At 40.1% G+C, this 14,382-nt stretch overlaps 1 protein-coding gene across 1 annotated transcript in view; it reads left to right on the top strand.

Annotated features, from left to right (window-relative positions):
- The first annotated feature begins 1,085 nt into the window (after positions 1–1,085).
- ftr87 (finTRIM family, member 87) overlaps positions 1,086–14,382 on the top strand; it is a 69,999-nt gene continuing 56,702 nt past the window's right edge. Inside the window, exons 1-6 of the mRNA XM_039676209.2 lie at positions 1,086–1,753; positions 1,842–1,928; positions 3,946–4,179; positions 4,354–4,513; positions 4,632–4,691; positions 4,806–4,859. Of these exons, the coding sequence (XP_039532143.2) occupies positions 1,178–1,753; positions 1,842–1,928; positions 3,946–4,179; positions 4,354–4,513; positions 4,632–4,691; positions 4,806–4,859 (1,171 nt within the window). The 5' untranslated portion in view covers positions 1,086–1,177. The remainder of the gene's footprint in view (positions 1,754–1,841; positions 1,929–3,945; positions 4,180–4,353; positions 4,514–4,631; positions 4,692–4,805; positions 4,860–14,382) is intronic.

Below are 14,382 nucleotides of genomic sequence, written 5' to 3'. Positions count from 1 at the left end.
AAATGTTTCATTAGGCCGGATTCACATATAGCGCCTAAAAACGCGTAGAAAACGCTGGGCCACCGCATTCTCCATTTTCCAAAGCGCCAGGGCGGTTGCGCTTCAGTTGGTTCTTGTCAAATGACCTATTGTGTGCGTATGGTGCGCTTGCGGTATTCTGAAAAGTTGAGATGTTTTTATCTCGACGCGGCGCGGACGCACATGGAAAAACCGAGCGTGTTGCACCGCGACCGCATCGCTTCCATTATGAGCGCGCATACCGCGCGCCTACATTTGAAATAACGAACTTGAGCGCGCAAAAGACGCGATATGTGAACCGGCCCTTAATCATTAGAAAATAGACATTTAAGAGAATAAATTGTTATGCAAGTACTTTTACTTTTAATACTTAAAGTACAGGTAAAATCATGGTTGTCATTGTGTTACTTCTACTTTTACTAAAGTAAATATTTATCTGGTTATTTGTACTTTCACTTAAGTACTGAGATTCAGTACTTCCTCCACCACTGCTTTTCACACCATTCTTTGTAAACCCTAGAAATGGTTGTGCGTGAAAACCCAGTAACTGAGCATTCTGACATTCAGTTTGGAGTTCAGGAGATTATCTTGACCAGGACCACACCCCTAAATGCATTGAAGCAACTGCCATGTGATTGGTTGATTTGATAACTGCAGTAATGAGAAATTAAACGGGTGTTCCTAATAATCTTTTAGGTGAGTGTGTATTCTAAGATGTTTTAGCATGAATGTGTTTGGGAAGCCCTGATCAATGAAACGATACTGAAAAATATACGTTTAGAAATTGATGGAATCCTTTCTCAAAACCGTGTTTTATGTCAACCACATACATTTTTTTGAATGCTTAAAACCCTCAATGTGTTTCTCAAAATGGTGGAGCAGGGCACAAAATATAATGTATGTATGTTGCATGTAAAGCAAGTTTACCCACCTGGAACTTCAATTTGCATAAAAGCAAAGAAGTGGCCCTTTCCTGTTCTCGTGTGTGATTGGCCGCTTTAGGCTGTTTCGGACTGAAACCTGATAAGCTTCTACTGTACCTGCATTGTGTTCACGCCCAGTTTATACACAAACAATCATTGTTTCGTCCTCTCTGTCCTTGGCGACCAGTTCACTGCCTTTCATTTCACTCTCCTCTGACTGTACGCATGTAGGGGAAATGGCAGGAACAAATATCTCTGTCGACAAGGACCAATTCTGTTGCTCGGTGTGCTTGGAAGTGCTGTGGGAGCCGGTGACTATTCCCTGCGGACATAGTTACTGCATGGAGTGTATTAAAGGTTACTGGAGGAAATGCGAGTTAAAAGAGGAATACAGCTGCCCTCAGTGTCGACGCACCTTTAGCCCCAGACCTGCGCTGTCGAAAAACACCATGCTGGCTGATATAGTGGAGCAACTGAGGAGAACCTCCGTTCAAGATCCTCGTGCCAAGGCAGAGAATGTGGAGTGTGACGTTTGCACTGGGAAGAAACACCGAGCTGTTAAGTTCTGTGTGAAATGTCAGACGTTGTACTGCGAAATTCACTTGAAGCTTCACAATGATAGGAATCGAGGAAGAATGCATCCACTTATTGAGGTTACAAAACAAGCGCAGAAAACAGTCTGTTCGCGGCACAATAAATTGCGGGATGTTTACTGTCGCACAGACCAACAATGCGTTTGTAGTTCGTGCTTAAAAGACGGACATAAGGGGCACAGCGTGGTGTCGGTGATGGAGGAGAGGATGGAAAAACAGGTAAGAAAAACTGTAAAGAAAGTCTTTGAATTGCACAAATTAGAGTTTGAAGATGGCAAAATTCTCACGCTCATGGTTTAACAAACAGAAACATCTTGAGGAGGCGTGGAAGAAGTCAAAACAGAGGTGCAAGGAACGAGAAAAGGAACTCCGAGACATTATGAAATACGTCAAGGTAGGTCTACTGTTGTGCTGAACATTTCAGATAATGACAGATTGCGTATTTTTGTGTGGAACACATCTGCGCTTTTGCTTTATTAAAGGAGTAGTTCGGTTTTCAAAAAACTTTTGCAGATAATTTACTGTCATCCAAGATGTCCATGTCATTCTTTCTTCAGTCGAAAAGAAATTAAGGTTTTTGATGCAAAAACATCCTAGCATTTTCTCCATATAATGAATGAGGGTCTTATCTAGCGAAATGATCGTTTATTTAAAAAAAAAAAAACAAAGTTTAAGTTTTATAAACTCAAATGGTCGCCTTGCTCTGTTCTGTGATGCGTTCGTGACTCTCCTGTTCGAACTCGTTCATCAAAATGAACAAATCTTTTTCCGAGTCAATATGTTCATTATGTTCGTTGAATGAACTGAATGACTCGGAAAAAGATTCGTTCATTTTGATAAACGAGTTCGAACAGGAGAGTCACAAACGTGCGTCACAGAACAGAGCAAGGCGAGCATAGACCTCCATTATATGACTGACAGACAAGAACCGTTTGACATAAAAATATTAAAACTGAAAAAACTGTGGAAACAAAGACACGTACATCTTGGATGGCTTTGAGGTAAGCTAAAACATATCAAAAATGTATTTCAAAGTGAACTATCCCTTAAAGTTAAAAACCTAACATAACCCAAAAAAGACATCAATTTGCTACATTTCTACAGTAAAACATGTTACAAATCTAGATGTTAGATGTAGCTGAACACCTCAGGTGTTTCATTACCATCAACAAAAGGGAAAACTTAATTTTTTACTGTAATGTAAACACGGACCATGTAACAGTAGAGTGCGTCATTCTTGTTGTGTAAAGAAATTTCAGTGCCACTTTACTTGAAGGGGTGTGCATAAGACTAACATCACACCTTCATAATCATCATGACATGACATATGTTATGAATATGAAGTTTTATGCATGTTTGTGACACTGTCATTAAGTGTCCTTCGCTCAGTTATGACATTTTGAATGCAAATATGACATTGTTTGAATTGTCTTTGTTATGTCACCCTGACATATACATCATAACCTGTCATAAATAAACATGACATAGCAGATTAATGATCAAACTTAAGAAAGAACCTAGCTTTACTGGTTAACATTACATTAAACTGTCAAGTGGTTGGTTTTGACATTGGCTGTCATGAAGCCATTATAACTTTTTAATGACAAAATCAATTAGTACCACTGGAGTTGAGGTCACGAAGAATATTCATGACACAGTTATAATGGCCTCATGACAGCCAATGTCAAAGCCAACCACATGACATTTTAACTTCATTTTATGTCAAGTTTTCATGACAAAGACACTGACAGGTTATGATGTTATGGTTTATGTCAAGATGTCATAAAGTCATCTCAAACAATGTCATATTTGCATTCAAAATGTCATAACTGAGTGAATGACACTTAATGACAGTTATAAACATGCATAAACCTTACTTCATATTCAAGACATATGTCATGTCAGTCTTATGCACAGTAAATCGTTACCGAAATTTCACAAAACATTGTGTAATGCTATCTGTTGTTGGTGTTTTTTATGTAATTGTTTTATGAATAAAAGTCTATTTGTTGGGCGACAAACTTTGCTGGTTGTATCGAACAATGAGTTGATGTATGAAGTGTTTAGTGCATTATGGATATGAAATTGAAAGCTGAAAGTTAGAACTTTGTGGAAAAAAAAATTGACCTATGTATTGAGAAATGTATCCTAATGATTGTACATTTTAAAATGGAATAAATGGGGCATAATTTGGAGATCAATTTTGTTTAGTAGCTTACCATGAAATGCTCTCAAAACACAAAATATGAACAAAAAAATATATACTGAGGATAAAAATATAGCACATTAATTTTGTTTAACAAAAAGATACATTTCTGGTGTTGGTTCTGTTAGACCAGCAAACAGTCTAAGTGTGGCTTATAAGTGAACAGGACCAGAGGGTTAAACAACCCTTTCTATCAATGCAATAGCGTTCTGCACAAGCGTTTGAGGAGGACAGTGAAAAAATCTTCCTCCGATTGCTGCGCACCGTTGAAAAGAAGCATTCGGAGGTGAAAGAGCAGATCAGAGCTGAGGAGAGGACAGCTCTCGGCCAGACGGAGAAACTTCTAGAACGACTGAGTCAACAGATAGTTGAACAAAGAAGAGGAGAGGCCGAGCTTGATGCGCTCTCGAACACTGAGGATCATATCCATTTCCTACAGGTGAAGTCTGAAATATCAACTCAATTTGTTTGTTTGGCTGGAGGTCACGATACTGAAGAAAAGAAGTTGCTTTCATTCTCTTTGTTTTTAGTCTGTAGGGGAATTTGGGCCATGCAGTGTGTGTTTGCTTGTACGTTAACACACTAACTTTACCTGTCTGACTCACCTGTGCAGAACTATAAGGCGCTCTGCGCTCCACCTGACACTGGAGGTCGGCCCAGCATTGATGTCCATCCGTACTTTCCTTTGCTGATATTGAGAAAAGCTCTGACAGAGCTGAGAGATAAAGTCAGCGAGGTCTGTGACCGAGAATCGACGAAGATCTCAGAATTAGGCGAGTATATAAACACCGATCCACAAGATCTAGTCCTCCAGAGCCGACATCTGCTTTGCATTCTATCGCCTGCTGATGCACAAATGGCTGTTGACAGCGAACACTGTTATATTTACAGTCGATGAGCACGATCAGTCAGCTGAAAACTCCCCGAGTTGTCCGTTGAACACTGAAACAGGTACGGACACTCACATCCCTCCCGGCAAGTGAGTCATCTAACCACATCAACACAAGCATGTTTACCGCTGTGTGTTAAATGCATCTGACGTAATTCAACTCTGACCTTTTCCAGCCCATAGACATTTACAACAGACTGAGCCGAGGACCAGAGGAGACTTCTTACAATGTGAGTTCTGATTTAGCACCCATTGGTTATCATGTACATCCAGCTGGTTGTTATCGCAAAATAAACCCTGACAGGGTGTTCAGAACCCCCGACATGAAGCTGAATGAACATTATCCTGCTTATTACACAGCTACTTAGCACATAAGTAATTTTGAGTTGAAATATTTTATTAGCTCATTATACCATGGTCTACCTGAATACTTTATTTATATTGGCAGGAAAGTGCGCATTAAAACGGTTTAATGCACAGGTAGTTCCAGTCAGTTTAATCACCGTAGTTCACTTTTAAAAAAACTTTTGCTGATAATTTACTCACCCCCATGTCATCCAAGATGTCCACGTCTTTCTTTCTTCAGTCGAAAAGAAATTAAGGTTTTTGATGAAAACGTTCCAGGATTTTCTCCATATAATGGACTTTAATGGAACCAAACGGTTCAAGGTCCAAATGAGAGTTTCAGTGCAGCTTCAAAGTAGCCTGGCTGCGCCCTCCTACGCACTTCCGCTCAATTTCATTTCCCTTCAGTACTGCGTCTGGGACTCCTGTGTATCCTTAAGTTTCCAGAAATCAATTTTTTTGTAGGACCAATCAGCGAATAGAGGGAGTGGCTGATAATGATGACGTTGATGTAAGCGCGTCAGTTTGAGTTCAGTAATAGCAGCGGAGAAAGACGTGAGAAAAGCTATTCGGGCCGTTGTTGGAAATATACAGAATTTAAAGCCGTATTGTTATCGTCTCACCTCTTGTTGCACAACGGAGGACCAAGTGAAGGAGGCAGAAAGTTTGGAAGTTTGTGCTGGTCAGCTCGTGCACGATGACCGTGACATTTTGGACGGACAGTTTAGCCTGGTGTTCGCGGTGTTCGGAAGCCCCGAGTCCTGGCTGCTAAACTATTGTTGAAGATCCGCTCAGGAGTCATGTCAGTCGCTCATATTCCCAACTGTATATTTACTGATTCTTGTGATGAACATTTTGAGCCCCTTTGTGTACTCGTGCAGGAGGTTGGTGTGTCAGTTTTACACGTTGTGAATCATACAAATTGGTTGTGATTTTTAAAAAAAATAATTGTCATAAATAAAAATGTGATAACCCATACTTTGAAGATATTTGATTTTCAGATTTAGATGGTAATGGTTAATTTGTTTTAATAAAAAAAAAAAAACTAAATGCCACATAAAAATGTACAAACACATACTTTGAAGACTATAATTAAGGTAATTATGAAACAATAAGACTTAATATGAAAAATTGTTGTTTATTACACATCTGCAGATAGAGACAGACTGATCATTCACTGTAGCAGCTACAGCATTTGCGGCAGATCAGAAAACGACCACAGCGACGTATTTGTAATGATTAGACACAGCTTCCACCGTTGAATGAATATATCACTGTCCTTCGTGTCAAATATACATTTCGAATTAATAATTGTTCCTAGATTAACAAAACCTGCAGCTCTCGTTGACTGAAATCCTATTGTAAACATAATCCTCTGACTTGTTTTTTTCCAGCCATTTTGGCGCGTGACATACGTCACTCACGACCACACGTTAGCGCATTGGCTATGGCAGATCGTGAGTGACTCTAGGCAGATCCAATAGATTTGAACGTTAATAGTGAACCCGCCTACAAGGAAGGAAATGTTTCTCAATTGTGTGGTTCAGGACTCTATGTGCAAATGAAATGTACTAGAGTCTGGTTGAACCAGGCTAGCTTCAAAGGGCTTTAAACGACACCAGACGATTTTGAATAATTGGCCCTCTATCAGAATCCAGAGTTTTGAGAAGATAGGGGAAACTTAATTTTTCGCCCAAAAAAAACAAAAAACAAACGTAAGGGGTACCACTGTCGTTTTTTTTTTTCTGATCGAAATTTCGATTTTCGATATCTCAGCTCTGGAAGGATCTAAAGCCTCCATTTTTGCACTCAGGTTTAAGTCTCATGGCCCTCTATCAGAATCCAGAGTTTTGAGAAGATTGGAGAAACTTAATTTTTCGCCCCCAAAAAAAAAAACGAAAGGGGTAACACTGTCCTTTTTTTTTTCTGGTCGAAATTTTGAGTTTCGATATCTCAGCTCTGGAAGGGTCTAAAGCCCCCATTTTTGCACTCAGGTCTAAGTCTTATGGCCCTCTTTCAGAATCCAGAGTTTTGAGAAGAATGGAGAAACTTAATTTTTTCGCCCCAACCCCCCCCCCCCCCCCCCCCCCCCAAAAAAAAAAATAAAATGGAAGGGGTAACACTGTCGTTTTTTTTTTCTGGTCGAAATTTTGAGTTTCGATATCTCAGCTCTGGAAGGGTCTAAAGCCTCCATTTGTGTACTCAGGTCTAAGTCTCATGGCCCTCTATCAGAATCCAGAGTTTTGAGAAGATTGGGGAAACTTAATTTTTCGCCCCCCCCCAAAAAAAACGTAAGGGGTAACACTGTCGTTTTTTTTTCTGATCGAAATTTCGATTTTTGATATCTCAGCTCTGGAAGGGTCTAGAGCCTCCATTATTGCACTCAGGTCTAAGTCTCATGGCCCTCTATCAGAATCCAGAGTTTTGAGAAGATTGGGGAAACTTAATTTTTCGCCCAAAAAAAAAAAAACGTAAGGGGTAACACTGTCCTTTTTTTTTTCTGGTCGAAATTTTTAGTTTCAATATCTCAGCTCTGGAATGGTCTAAAGCCTCCATTTTTGCACTCAGGTCTAAGTCTTATGGCTCTCTATCAGAATCCAGAGTTTTGAGAAGATTGGGGAAACTTAATTTTTCGCCCAAAAAAAACAAAAACAAACGTAAGGGGTAACACTGTCGTTTTTTTTCTGGTCGAAATTTTGAGTTTCGATATCTCAGCTCTGAAAGGGTCTAAAGCCTCCATTTTTGCACTGAGGTCTAAGTCTTATGGCCCTCTATCAGAATCCAGAGTTTTGAGAAGATTGGGGAAACTTAATTTTTCGCTCAAAAAAAAACAAAAAAACGTAAGGGGTAACACTGTCGTTTTTTTTCTGGTCGAAATTTTGAGTTTCGATATCTCAGCTCTGGAAGGGTCTAAAGCCTCCATTTTTGCACTCAGGTCTAAGTCTCATGGCCCTCTATCAGAATCCAGAGTTTTGAGAAGATTGAGGAAACTTAATTTTTCGCCCAAAAAAAAAAAAACGTAAGGGGTAACACTGTCGTTTTTTTTTTCTGGTCGAAATTTTGATTTTCGATATCTCAGCTCTGGAAGGGTCTAGAGCCTCCATTGTTGCGGTCAGGTCTAAGTCTCATGGCCCTCTATCAGAATCCAGAGTTTTGAGAAGATTGGGGAAACTTAATTTTTCGCCCCAAAAAAAAAAAACATAAGGGGTAACACTGTCGTTTTTTTTTTCTGGTCGAAATTTTGAGTTTCGATATCTCAGCTCTGGAAGGGTCTAAAGCCTCCATTTTTGCACTCAGGTTTAAGTCTCATGGCCCTCTATCAGAATCCAGAGTTTTGAGAAGATTGGGAAACTTAATTTTTCGCCCAAAAAAAAAAAAAACGTAAGGGGTAACACTGTCGTTTTTTTTTCTGGTCGAAATTTTGATTTTCGATATCTCAGCTCTGGAAGGGTCTAGAGCCTCCATTGTTGCGGTCAGGTCTAAGTCTCATGGCCCTCTATCAGAATCCAGAGTTTTGAGAAGATTGGGGAAACTTAATTTTTCGGCCCAAAAAAAAAAAAACGTAAGGGTTAACACTGTCGTTTTTTTTTTCTGGTCGAAATTTTGAGTTTCGATATCTCAGCTCTGGAAGGGTCTAAAGCCTCCATTTTTGCACTCAGGTCTAAGTCTCATGGCCCTCTATCAGAATCCATAGTTTTGAGAAGATTGGGGAAACTTAATTTTTCGCCCAAAAAAAAAAACGTAAGGGGTACCACTGTCGTTTTTTTTTTCTGGTCGAAATTTTGATTTTCGATATCTCAGCTCTGGAAGGGTCTAGAGCCTCCATTGTTGCGGTCAGGTCTAAGTCTCATGGCCCTCTATCATAATCCAGAGTTTTGAGAAGATTGGGGAAACTTAATTTTTCGCCCAAAAAAAAAACCATAAGGGGTAACACTGTCGTTTTTTTTGTCTGGTCGAAATTTTGATTTTCGATATCTCAGCTCTGGAAGGGTCTAAAGCCTCCATTTTTGCACTCAGGTCTAAGTCTCATGGCCCTCTATCAGAATCCAGAGTTTTGAGAAGATTGGGGAAACTTAATTTTTCGCCCAAAAAAAAAAAAAAACGTAAGGGGTAACACTGTCGTTTTTTTTTCTGGTCGAAATTTTGAGTTTCGATATCTCAGCTCTGGAAGGGTCTAAAGCCTCCATTTTTACACTCAGGTTTAAGTCTCATGGCCCTCTATCAGAATCCAGAGTTTTGAGAAGATTGGGGAAACTTAATTTTTCGCCCCAAAAAAAAAACGTAAGGGGTAACACTGTCGTTTTTTTTTTCTGGTCGAAATTTTGAGTTTCGATATCTCAGCTCTGGAAGGGTCTAAAGCCTCCATTTTTGCACTCAGGTCTAAGTCTCATGGCCCTCTATCAGAATCCAGAGTTTTGAGAAGATTGGAGAAACTTAATTTTTCGCCCCCCAAAAAAAACGTAAGGGGTAACACTTTCGTTTTTTTTTTCTGGTCGATATTTTGAGTTTCGATATCTCAGCTCTGGAAGGGTCTAAAGCCTCCATTTTGCACTCAGGTCTAAGTCTCATGGCCCTCCATCAGAATCCAGAGTTTTGAGAAGATTGGGGATACTTAATTTTTCGCCCCCCCCCAAAAAAAACGTAAGGGGTAACACTGTCGTTTTTTTTTTTCTGGTCGAAATTTTAATTTTCGATATCTCAGCTCTGGAAGGGTCTAGAGCCTCCATTGTTGCGGTCAGGTCTAAGTCTCATGGCCCTCTATCAGAATCCAGAGTTTTGAGAAGATTGGGGAAACTTAATTTTTCGCCCCAAAAAAAAAACGTAAGGGGTAACACTGTCGTTTTTTTTTTCTGGTCGAAATTTTGAGTTTCGATATCTCAGCTCTGGAAGGGTCTAAAGCCTCCATTTTTGCACTCAGGTCTAAGTCTCATGGCCCTCTATCAGAATCCATAGTTTTGAGAAGATTGGGGAAACTTAATTTTTCGCCCAAAAAAAAAAAACGTAAGGGGTACCACTGTCGTTTTTTTTCTGGTCGAAATTTTGATTTTCGATATCTCAGCTCTGGAAGGGTCTAGAGCCTCCATTGCTGCGGTCAGGTCTAAGTCTCATGGCCCTCTATCAGAATCCAGAGTTTTGAGAAGATTGGGGAAACTTAATTTTTCGCCCAAAAAAAAAACCATAAGGGGTAACACTGTCGTTTTTTTTGTCTGGTCGAAATTTTGATTTTCGATATCTCAGCTCTGGAAGGGTCTAAAGCCTCCATTTTTGCACTCAGGTCTAAGTCTCATGGCCCTCTATCAGAATCCAGAGTTTTGAGAAGATTGGGGAAACTTCATTTTTCGCCCAAAAAAAAAAAAAACGTAAGGGGTAACACTGTCGTTTTTTTTCTGGTCGAAATTTTGAGTTTCGATATCTCAGCTCTGGAAGGGTCTAAAGCCTCCATTTTTACACTCAGGTTTAAGTCTCATGGCCCTCTATCAGAATCCAGAGTTTTGAGAAGATTGGGGAAACTTAATTTTTCGCCCCAAAAAAAAAACGTAAGGGGTAACACTGTCGTTTTTTTTTCTGGTCGAAATTTTGAGTTTCGATATCTCAGCTCTGGAAGGGTCTAAAGCCTCCATTTTTGCACTCAGGTCTAAGTCTCATGGCCCTCTATCAGATTCCAGAGTTTTGAGATAATTGGGGAAACTTAATTTTTCGCCCCCCAAAAAAAACGTAAGGGGTAACACTTTCGTTTTTTTTTTCTGGTCAAATTTTGAGTTTCGATATCTCAGCTCTGGAAGGGTCTAAAGCCTCCATTTTGCACTCAGGTCTAAGTCTCATGGCCCTCCATCAGAATCCAGAGTTTTGAGAAGATTGGGGATACTTAATTTTTCGCCCCCCCCCAAAAAAAATGTAAGGGGTAACACTGTCGTTTTTTTTTTCTGGTCGAAATTTTGATTTTCGATATCTCAGCTCTGGAAGGGTCTAAAGCCTCCATTTTTGCACTCAGGTCTAAGTCGTATGGCGCTCTATCAGAATCCAGAGTTTTGAGAAGATTGGGGAAACTTAATTTTTCGCCCCCCAAAAAAAAAACGTAAGGGGTAACACTGTCGTTTTTTTTTCTGGTCGAAATTTTGAGTTTCGATATCTCAGCTCTGGAAGGGTTTAGAGACTCCATTTTTGCACTCAGGTCTAAGTCTCATGGCCCTCTTTCAGAATCCAGAGTTTCAAGAAGATTAGAGAAACTCAAAATTTCACCCCCCGAAAAAAAACAAAAGGGGTAACACTGTCGTTTTTTTTTCGGGGGGTGAAATTTTGAGTTTCTCCAATCTTCTCAAAACTCTGGATTCTGATAGAGGGCCATGAGAAAAAAAAACGTAAGGGGTAACACTGTCGTTTTTTTTTCTGGTCGAAATTTTGATTTTCGATATCTCAGCTCTGGAAGGGTCTAGAGCCTCCATTGTTGCGGTCAGGTCTAAGTCTCATGGCCCTCTATCAGAATCCACAGTTTTGAGAAGATTGGGGAAACTTAATTTTTCGCCCCAAAAAAAAAAACGTAAGGGGTAACACTGTCGTTTTTTTTTTCTGGTCGAAATTTTGAGTTTCGATATCTCAGCTCTGGAAGGGTCTAAAGCCTCCATTTTTGCACTCAGGTCTAAGTCTCATGGCCCTCTATCAGAATCCAGAGTTTTGAGAAGATTGGGGAAACTTAATTTTTCGCCCAAAAAAAAAAAATCGGAAGGGGTAACACTGTCGTTTTTTTTTCTGGTCGAAATTTTGAGTTTCGATATCTCAGCTCTGGAAGGGTTTAGAGACTCCATTTTTGCACTCAGGTCTAAGTCTCATGGCCCTCTTTCAGAATCCAGAGTTTCAAGAAGATTAGAGAAACTCAAAATTTCACCCCCCGAAAAAAAACAAAAGGGGTAACACTGTCGTTTTTTTTCGGGGGGTGAAATTTTGAGTTTCTCCAATCTTCTCAAAACTCTGGATTCTGATAGAGGGCCATGAGAAAAAAAAACGTAAGGGGTAACACTGTCGTTTTTTTTTCTGGTCGAAATTTTGAGTTTCGATATCTCAGCTCTGGAAGGGTCTAAAGCCTCCATTTTTGCACTCAGGTTTAAGTCCCATGGCCCTCTATCAGAATCCAGAGTTTTGAGAAGATTGGGGAAACTTAATTTTTCGCCCCAAAAAAAAAAACGTAAGGGGTAACACTGTCGTTTTTTTTTTCTGGTCGAAATTTTGATTTTCGATATCTCAGCTCTGGAAGGGTCTAGAGCCTCCATTGTTGCGGTCAGGTCTAAGTCTCATGGCCCTCTATCAGAATCCAGAGTTTTGAGAAGATTGGGGAAACTTAATTTTTCGCCCCAAAAAAAAAAACGTAAGGGGTAACACTGTCGTTTTTTTTTTCTGGTCGAAATTTTGAGTTTCGATATCTCAGCTCTGGAAGGGTCTAAAGCCTCCATTTTTGCACTCAGGTCTAAGTCTCATGGCCCTCTATCAGAATCCAGAGTTTTGAGAAGATTGGGGAAACTTAATTTTTCGCCCAAAAAAAAAAAAACGTAAGGGGTAACACTGTCGTTTTTTTTTCTGGTCGAAATTTTGAGTTTCGATATCTCAGCTCTGGAAGGGTTTAGAGACTCCATTTTTGCACTCAGGTCTAAGTCTCATGGCCCTCTTTCAGAATCCAGAGTTTCAAGAAGATTAGAGAAACTCAAAATTTCACCCCCCGAAAAAAAACAAAAGGGGTAACACTGTCGTTTTTTTTCGGGGGGTGAAATTTTGAGTTTCTCCAATCTTCTCAAAACTCTGGATTCTGATAGAGGGCCATGAGAAAAAAAAACGTAAGGGGTAACACTGTCGTTTTTTTTCTGGTCGAAATTTTGAGTTTCGATATCTCAGCTCTGGAAGGGTCTAAAGCCTCCATTTTTGCACTCAGGTTTAAGTCCCATGGCCCTCTATTTTTTTTTCGGGCGAAAAATGAAGTTTCTCCAATCTTCTCAAAACTCTGGATTCTGATAGAGGGCCATGAGACTTAAACCTGAGTGCAAAAATGGAGGCTCTAGACCCTTCCAGAGCTGAGATATCGAAACTCAAATTCTCGACCCGAAAAAAAAACGACAGTGTTACCCCTTACGTTTTTTTTCGTTTTCGGGCGAAAAATCAAGTTTCTCCAATCTTCTCAAAACTCTGGATTATGATAGAGGGCCGCGAGACTTTGACCCGAGCGCAAAAATGGAGGCTCTAGACCCTTCCAGAGCTGAGATATCGAAACTCAAAATCTCGACCCGAAAAAAAAACGACAGTGTTACCCCTTACGTTTTTTTTTCGTTTTCGGGCGAAAAATCAAGTTTCTCCAATCTTCTCAAAACTCTGGATTATGATAGAGGGCCGCGAGACTTTTACCCGAGCGCAAAAATGGAGGCTCTAGACCCTTCCAGAGCTGAGATATCAAAACTTCGACCCGAAAAAAAAACGACAGTGTTACCCCTTACGTTTTTTTCCGTTTTTGGGCGAAAAATCAAGTTTCTCCAATCTTCTCAAAACTCTGGATTATGATAGAGGGCCGCGAGACTTTGACCCGAGCGCAAAAATGGAGGCTCTAGACCCTTCCAGAGCTGAGATATCGAAACTCAAAATCTCGACCCGAAAAAAAAACGACAGTGTTACCCCTTACGTTTTTTTCCGTTTTCGGGCGAAAAATCAAGTTTCTCCAATCTTCTCAAAACTCTGGATTATGATAGAGGGCCGCGAGACTTTGACCCGAGCGCAAAAATGGAGGCTCTAGACCCTTCCAGAGCTGAGATATCGAAACTCAAAATTTCGACCCGAAAAAAAAACGACAGTGTTACCCCTTACGTTTTTTTCCGTTTTTGGGCGAAAAATCAAGTTTCTCCAATCTTCTCAAAACTCTGGATTATGATAGAGGGCCGCGAGACTTTGACCCGAGCGCAAAAATGGAGGCTCTAGACCCTTCCAGAGCTGAGATATCGAAACTCAAAATTTCGACCCGAAAAAAAAACGACAGTGTTACCCCTTACGTTTTTTTTTCGTTTTCGGGCGAAAAATCAAGTTTCTCCAATCTTCTCAAAACTCTGGATTATGATAGAGGGCCGCGAGACTTTGACCCGAGCGCAAAAATGGAGGCTCTAGACCCTTCCAGAGCTGAGATATTGAAACTCAAAAATTCAACCCGAAAAAAAAACAACAGTGGTACCCCTTTCATATTTTTTTTTCGGGCGAAAAATGAAGTTTCTCCAATCTTCTCAAAACTCTGGATTCTGATAGAGGGCCATGAGACTTAAACCTGAGTGCAAAAATGGAGGCTCTAGACCCTTCCAGAGCTGAGATATCGAAACTCAAAATCTCGACCCGAAAAAAAAACGACAGTGTTACCCCTTACGTTTTTTTTTCGTTTTCGGGCGAAAA

This window comes from Pimephales promelas, chromosome 5 (assembly GCF_988280905.1).
Source record: "Pimephales promelas chromosome 5, fPimPro1.hap1.1, whole genome shotgun sequence".
Lineage (NCBI taxonomy): Eukaryota > Metazoa > Chordata > Actinopteri > Cypriniformes > Leuciscidae > Pimephales > Pimephales promelas.
This window is presented reverse-complemented; position numbering and strand designations above follow the sequence as displayed.